At 41.7% G+C, this 8,545-nt stretch overlaps 1 protein-coding gene across 1 annotated transcript; it reads right to left on the bottom strand.

Moving 5' to 3' along the window:
- Nucleotides 1–441: 441 nt before the first annotated feature.
- On the bottom strand, nucleotides 442–8,085 carry acot8 (acyl-CoA thioesterase 8). The gene is made up of 6 exons (XM_079186604.1): nucleotides 7,888–8,085; nucleotides 6,910–7,046; nucleotides 4,972–5,197; nucleotides 3,185–3,342; nucleotides 2,236–2,427; nucleotides 442–719 (listed from the first exon to the last, which is right to left on the bottom strand). Exons 1-6 carry the CDS (start codon nucleotides 8,040–8,042, stop codon nucleotides 601–603), a joined length of 987 nt encoding a protein of 328 aa, XP_079042730.1. The 5' UTR covers nucleotides 8,043–8,085; the 3' UTR covers nucleotides 442–600.
- Nucleotides 8,086–8,545: the final 460 nt, after the last annotated feature.

The following is an 8,545-nucleotide window of genomic DNA, read 5'->3' as shown; positions in this document are numbered from 1 at the left end:
GTACATTTCCTTGACTGTACACAATAATTTAAGTTTTTTTCACTCAATACTGGTGGATCAGGCCGTTCCTTCTCTCTACATTCCATCAACTTGCTTTCTTCTCTTTAGCAGGCAGATTTTTACAGGCAATTAGAGGAAAACACACTGGAGGAGGGGACAGCTGCCGGTATAGTTGCATGTGCAGGCAGGCATACAAATGTTATGCCGTCCAAGTTTCTACTTTGAGCAACTTTTAGATCATTAAAAAAAAAAAAAAAATGTTGGAACTTTCAGAACGACGGCAGTTCAAAAGTTACAGCGAAGTCGTTACAGTAGAATTTGATCTTGAAGTTGTTCGATTTCACATACGAGCATTAACGACTAAAGCTTTGGGATCGTTTTTTTTATGAGATACTTGTAAATACTTCTCGTTCAACAAATGACAAGCATTCATCCATTAAAAACCTTTTTAATCTTTATTGATTGGAAAAACAATTACATTTTAGCATGTTGTTAATAAAATAAGTATTTGTTATAAATTAAACATTTTGAACATTAGTTTAAAATAATATTTATATGATTAGAGTTACAAAAATATAAGAATGTGAAGCATGAATGTGCTTAAAGTTTGCTGGGCTGTGTGACTGGGTTCACTCTCAGGACACCCTCCTGTGAACACGAGGCAGCCAGCACCCCGTCTCTCCTCCACAGTCGGCCCTGAACCAGTCCTCTGCTGCCCCCTGCAGGACACAACACAGACCACACGCTGGACTTCAAGCAGAATGCACAATGAACAAATACAGTTATTTAGACCTAACCAAAGTGTAATCCAATTTGAAAAGTGAAACATTTTTAAAAGACATTTTACTTGAAATACTGTAACATTAAAAACAATATTAAATAGCAATGTCTCTACTGTTTAAACAACTGTTTGTCTGTGCTTGGTGCCACAATATCACAGCGTGGTGTTCCGTTTAACATGTTAACCATATCTTTAATATCACATTCAAAATCATATGCTGTTTTGAATAGTTCTTAGCTTCATTCCTAATGTTCACATTCAAATGATAATCATGAATAACTTCAAGAAACGTTCTTCCCTCTCTGCCACTCTCTCAAACTGTTTATTTCCACAATCTGTATCTAACGAAACAGTCTGCTTCCAACCACATTCTAAAAAACTAAATCTTCACTGCAGTCAAAAACCCTCTCCCTTGCCACAGCAAAGCACGCACCTGAATTAATAAGCATGCGGTCTAGCAGCAATCCAACACCACCATAATTAAGATTTAACACAAATCATATATTTTTTCCCTCTTTTCTTGTGAAAGAGACAGTGAACTGGTTTGTCACTAAGTATTTAAAGTCCACTCGTCCCCCGTGCTGGTAAACGGGGCTCGGCAGGCGGACTGGCTCCTCCAGAAGCATCCTTAAATTAATCTAGAGATCGATTAAATAACATCTTAGCTCTGATAGGAAGTTAGTTAAAACTGCCCTAACATCGACGTAGGAGAAAACATTTGTTAAAATACGATCCTTCTGCCAATCGGCACAAACCTGCATGTGCAACAGAGTACTGTGAAAGCCTGTTCAGACAAACAACTAAAACACTGTGTAAACACAAAACGGTATAATTACATGTGCATATACTGTATGTAGCAAGTGTGACCTCCATTACTATTCACAACAGAAGCTGAATGACCCATAAAGTGGGGTGTAGCATTTGTCCGAGGTTTCCACTGTAGTCCCCCTTTTGCTGGTTCGGTTCGGTGTACGAGCTTCAATGGGTTTGATTCTATGCAAATTAAAAAGTAACCTACACCAGCAACCTGTGCCGATGGCGGGATGGCACTCGATCCAGCTTATGTTGGTTATTAATAAACAAAATGACAACTTCATTAACACATCGTCATGTTTGTTTATGAAAGAGCTAAAGAAAGAGGGCTCCATAGCCACTAGTGTCTGCATCAGCGCATCGAGCAGCAGGCTGTTTTTTGGACATCACGGATTCCTTCTGCACCCCCCCCCACCCCCCACCCCCCACAACTAAACTAAACTTTATGCACTTGCCAACCAGCAGTGACGACAAAGGTTCAGCTGTCGCCTTTTCAATATCACCGACACCAAGCAGAACCTAGATCTTAAGAGTTCAGGGTGAGGAAAGCACCAGGTCATTAAGGTGTTTAGGACCCTGTGGTGGATCTCCAGACACAACAAATGAAGTACAGCAGATAGGGAAGTGAACGACACACCGACCTGCCCAAGGGCTCTCGCACTCGTACAACATCCACTCGTCGGTGCGGAAAGTGCTGTGGAACCACATGGCGTGGTCCAGGGAGGCCGAGAAGTGGACCCTGTAGTTGGGATAGGGCAGCAGCGCCGTGCCCAGGAACGCATAGTCGGACACATAGGCAGCAACGCAGCAATGCAGCTTCATGTTGCCTTCGCCTGCATACATGCACAAATAAAACACTGTTTAGGTAGTAGTACACATTTTCAGTCAATCTCTTTGTGATCACAATATTATTTGCCTAGTGTGGACATTATTAGCTACTAAATGTTACAGCAAGATACTGGATTATTGTCATGCAACATAGTTGGTGGTAATTGTTTTGGTGCAGACACCACAAACCATTACACAAAAAGGTAACGCACGAACAACTAAAAGTTTAGCTCGAGTCCAGTACGGCAGAGTTGTGACCATTTCCAGTTTTGCCGGTCCGATTTTGCTGCAAACCGGCAGAACCAATTTTACTCATCAACGTAATATTGTGTTTGTTTATACGAGTGTCCGTTAGCAACAGAGGCGGCAATACGGAGATCAAATTTCAGTGGAAGCGGTATGTGCACGTTGTGTTTGTTTATCAGTAAAATCATTTTGGGGGGGGGGGGGTGATAATGAGACATGGCAGTTGCTCTCAACGAAAAATTCAACAATTTGGATTTGAAGCCGACGAAAGAGGAGAGGCAAAAACAGTCAAGGCCTCTATTTGTATATGCTCAGTATATAGTGTGTCATTGTTTTGTATGCTGGATCCTATTTTGGCTGCTTTAGTCATTCATCACCCCCAAAGGCACATTTAAAGTCAAGAGGCAAACAGAAGGCAATGTAAAGGAGAATACCTTTCTATTACTCAGTTTAGCATAAATGCTATTCAAACACTCGTGACGTCAACAATGCAAATGTGCATTTCATCCACTTTACCGATGTGCCCTCGTGCTCGCACCCAGAACAGCTTCTTCGGCTCACTTGCAGCGCGTCTGAAAGAGTGCGGTGGGTTGACTGGCTTCATCTCCATGGGGACCTCATTAGCCAGCAGTTTGTTCAGGCCTTGCTTCGATGTCTCCGCTAGGTCTGGTTCACTGTGGAACAGTAGAGGGAAATACAGATCAGGATCACAAAATGTGACCGCCAACCATAACCACACACACGCCCCCCACCCCCCCTTCGGCTGTTTAACAACTCAAACAAGGAATTCAAATAGCTCAACACAACTGATACTACAAGTGGTTTCTCCAAATTCAACACAAAATGCCACTTTCAATGACTACTGCAGTCTCAAAATTATTTAACCCCTTCACAACAAGCATCTTTAGTACTTAGAGCAGCCTTTTGCTGTTATGACCAGATGCAAACGGGATGACGGCGTTCCTGAGGAATCTGAGCTCTTTCCTCATGGGCCTCCAGTGGCCTCCAGCTCTCTGATATTCTTTAGGGGCAGGTTTCCAGTGCCAGAGGAAGCAAAGCAGCCCCAGAGCATCACCGAGCCACTGCCATGCTTCAGTGTAGGCAGGGTGTCCTTCTCAGCGTACGCTTCATTCTTCCCCCTCCAGACATACCGCTGATCCATAGGCCCGAAAAGTTCCAGTTTTGTTTCATCGCTCCACAGAACAGAATCCCAAAACTTCTGTGGCTTATTAATATGCTTTTGAGCATTTTGGAGTCGATTTTTTTCTTGTGCTTGTGGGTCAGTAGTGGTGTACGTCTCAGAGTTGGGGCATGGAGACCTTCAGCGTTTAGCAATGCACTAACTGTGGAAACTGAAACCTCAGTGCCTGCTGCCAGTCTTTTGCAGTCACTCAAGGGTTTTTGGCCACCTGCCTCCTCAGAAATCTGTGGCAGCCGTTGATACAGTAGCTTCCTCTTTCTGCCACGTCCAGGTAGTGTAGCCAGCGTTCCTTTAACTTTGAACTATGCTTCCAACGGTATCTCTAGGAACATCCAGTGCCTTTGCTATCGTTTTGTATCCTTTCCCTTGTTTGTGCAAGGCAACAATCTCTTCTCATTACTTTTTGGACAATTCTCTTGACTTACCCATATTTCTGATATGCAATCAAACGTCAGTCCAGGTATTCGATGTGTTCTATCCCAAGCACACCTGATACAACTAATGAGGCCCTTGATTAGTGGCACCTGATTTGCAAATGTGTGCTCTTATAAGGGATTCTATTAAGGGGTTGAATCATTTTTGAAACTGCAGTAGTCATTGAAAGTGGCATTTTGTGTTGAATTTGGAGAAACCACTTGTAACATTAGTTGTGTTGAACTATTTAAATTGTTCTTGTTTGAACACAGCTAGGGGTTGAATCATTTTGAGTTCAACTGTATACACACACGTGTAAGTGCCCCGTGTTTATAGGTTAGTGAGATGTAATAACGCCTAATGGTGCCCTCTAATCTAACCCACTGAGTATACAAATGACATGTAGGCCTTGTTGTGCAAGTATGTTTTTGTCTATTCAAGTCCCTTGTTCACATTGCTTTGTAACTAATAAAATAAACTGATTCTACCCGAGATCACGGCTGCAGCTAAAGAGTATTTCCATTATCGATCATTATCATCTCAAGTCATTCAGTTCATGATCACACATGACAAAGAAATGCGGCAAATCCTCACATTCGAGAGACAAATTAACCGATAACATAAAACAGTTGAACGCATTTTCTGCCGCCTGACTCATCGATGAATTGCGTAATCTCAGCAGCTTTACCGGAGATAAAGGTGAATGAGCTCCTCGACCGTGAGGAGGTCTTCGGGCTGCGGGACCACCGGCATGGTGAACTGGTGCTGCAGGGGACTCGGCTGCGGCATGTGGAAGGAGGCCTGGCATGTAAGTATAGGCTGCCCGTGCTGGATGGCCTTCACAGAGCGCACTGCGAAACTGCGTCCGTCTCTCGTGCGGTCCACCTGGTACAGCACGGGAACCTTAGGATCCCCTGGAAAACAAACACACACAAACAAAATACTGACTGGGACTGACTGCGGCCAATTTACCAGATCATTTCATTGATTATGATGCAACACAAGCCTTTTGTAGTTTCATTCATTCATTCAATCATAGATCTATTGAATCAACTATGAGCCAGAGATGGGCAAAAATACATCAAAATGTATTTTGATACAAAATACAAAATACCCCCAAATAAATGTATTACAACAAAATACAAAATACTGGTGCCAGAAAATGTAACAAAATACATGTATTTTGTATTTAAAATATAGGAAATACTTTTTTCTAGATTTTCTGTTTTCTCACAATTTGGTATAGCAGAGCATTCAGGTTTATATAATGTACACAAAGCTCTGGTGAACCGCACAAAAAGGAAGAACAGTCACAGAATGTCAGTGTAACTAAGCAAAGCTATTGAAAGACAACAACTTGATTATGTATATATATATTTTTATTAATACAGCCCATAAACTTTGGCTTTGTATCAACAAGAAAATATTCATCACATATGACATACAAGCTCCCAATCTCCCTCTTCCTATAGCTAGTGTTAGTGAAAGAGGACACAGACTAGACTGAACTCAATAGACTTAAAATCAAACAAAGTATTTATTCTTAACAGGAGTATTCTGACGCAGCAGATCGATACGAGCTCGGACCTAAATCAAAACTATCTGTGACAGCAAAGAAAAAGGCGCTCCCCAAGGGAGAACACAAAACTATATAGTCCTTAAGGGCATTTTTGTGATTGGTTGACTATTGTTGGAGGCAGCTCTTGGTTTAAACTTTCTGAGAGCCTCATTGGTGCACAGGACGTCCGTCCCTACCGGCACCCGGATAGCCGCTCCAGCGATGAGTCAGATCAGTGTGTGTGTGTGTGTGTTTGAGAGTGCGTTCTGAGGCCAAGGTCGCTTAACTGCTTCTTTGTTGAAACTGTTATTTTGTACCAAGCAGTGGCAAGACCGGGAGTACCTGGTTTCTGCTATTGGTCAGTTAACGATGGGCCTCTGCGTGGGTGAGAATCACTGCAGCCTCACTCTGTGACTTACACTTAAAGACATATTATGATTACTGCACATAGCATATGGTTTAAGCTTCACTAAATGTGTTTACGAATACATAGTGTTTACAAATATATAGCAGTGTTTACAAATATATAGCATATTTGTTAAGCTTATTCTTAATGTGTTTACACTAGCTACTCGACTGATAAGTTAACTTGCTAAACACTGGCTATGCACTAGCCTAGACAGCATGCTAGCGTTATTAGCATGTTAGCATCGATCGCTAGCTTGATATTATAACCATCACCATGTATATACAATAATAGGCTATGTAGCCAGACCCAGACATAAGTTATACATCAAGCTAGTTGACATCTGTCACACTCAGATACAATATTTAACTTGACAGACAATCCGTTGAACTTGAAGATCTGAAGACTGAACTCGTGAACTGTTTTTTGATTCGTGGAGAAAGTATTTTGAGTATTTTAAATACAAAATTACTCCACTCTAAAGTATTTTGTTACAAATTACGTTAGATTTTTAATCTGCCCTATCAAATACAAATTACAAAATACTCAAAAGTAATTGAAATACGTATTTCAAATACAAGTAATAGAAATACTGCCCATCTCTGCTATGAGCCCCCTTTTGAATATGTGGCCAGCACCTGTAAAATGACGCCACGTCTTACCTGCTCGTACGAAGTAGCAGTGGAGAGAATGGGCATAGAAATTATCGCCGACAGATTTGGCGGCGGCTACGAGGGCCTGACCCACTATTTGACCCCCAAACAAACGCTGACTGCGAGGCACCCAGTGGTGCGTCCCTCTGGGGGAAAAACATAAGAGAAGCAATTGAAATATATGTCCTGTAGCCTCACTAGAGGTAGGGTCGACGGTGAGAGGGAGCAACGTATTTAAAGCGTCATGAGCTCACTGGGTGGCCCTGTGCCCAAATGTATCGCCATCATATACTACTGTCATAAAATGCATTCTGTCTTTGTGAATTGAATTACTGCCCATAGACATTGTACCAACGAGGTGTCAATCAAAGATTTAACCTTTGAACCCTGGTGTCGTTGAATAGCTACATTACATTTATTGAGTTGATGGGTGTGTTCCAATATTCTCTCCCCCTTGAGCATGCCCATGGGAGTGTAATCAAATGACATTTTAACCTTTGCATGCTTCCAGTGTGGGCGTAAGTAACTGGATAGACATATACTGGTTTTGAAAAGGCTTCTAAAAAGGTTCTTCTTTTTATTATTGTGTTCTTGACCATACTGGGTAAACAGCAGAGGTAGTGGAGAAATCTCCATTATACGGAACTATTTCCCACAAAACACAAAAGTATGTAGCTAGTATATTTGTAGAATTGCCCCTCTCACTCTCATTGTTTTATATTGAATGTAACACTGTGCTTTGGCAATGTAACGCCAGTGAATTGGGGTTCAATTGCAATAAACGACGGTCGTTGTCTTATGGGGCGTCCATATTGGTTTGGTTTTCGAGAGCCTACGTATTATTAAATCAGACATATTGGAGCTTTTTAAACACATCCGAGTTGAAGGATATTCTTAAGTAACGTTAGGTGAGTGGTGGTAATTCAGAATTCATTTTGCAACTGTCGCCATTTAGGTAAAGTGACAAACTCCCCCCAGCTAGCTTACCTGTACAGGTCTACGTCGAGCTCTTCCAGGTTTAAAACGCTGGTGACCAGGACGCTTTTGAGGTCCTGGGCATGCTGAAACGGATCAGACTCTGAGCTCTCATCTTCAGGTGATTTCGTGGTCGGGTCGCTATCAACTGCTTCCCTCTCCGCCATGTTTCCACTTCTTTTTCTTCTTCTTCTTCTTTGGGGGTTGGGGGGGGTTTCTTCTTCTTCATTGGGGTTTATTGACGGTTGGCAAATATTGAAGTGCATTACCGCCACCAGCTGGTATGGAGTATGGATCGGGACGTCTGGTACTTGCATCATTTAATAATAAATAATAATACTGAATACTTATACTGAATTAGTACTCAATAACACATACTTCTTGCAGAATATCAATTAGATTAAGATGTATTTTTAACTTACTGAGGTTTTCAATTAGCTGCCGTTCCCCCCTCCTCATATTTCTGACAGTACAATAGCATGTACTGTTTCCTTTTGCACACTGTAGTCGCCTTTACCTGTATCAAGTTCAATTAATGAGCTTATTTTCATATGTCCCTGGGCAGGTTATTAGAAATTAGTGGCAAGCACATTACAACACAGTATGATGCAATACAATACACAGAGATGGGCAAAAATACATCAAAATGTATTTTGATACAAAATACAAA

The sequence above is a fragment of the Pholis gunnellus genome, assembly GCF_910591455.1.
Source record: "Pholis gunnellus genome assembly, chromosome: 3".
Classification (NCBI taxonomy): Eukaryota; Metazoa; Chordata; class Actinopteri; order Perciformes; family Pholidae; genus Pholis; species Pholis gunnellus.
The sequence above is the reverse complement of the archived record's forward strand: the minus strand, read 5'-3'. Positions and strand labels throughout refer to the sequence as shown.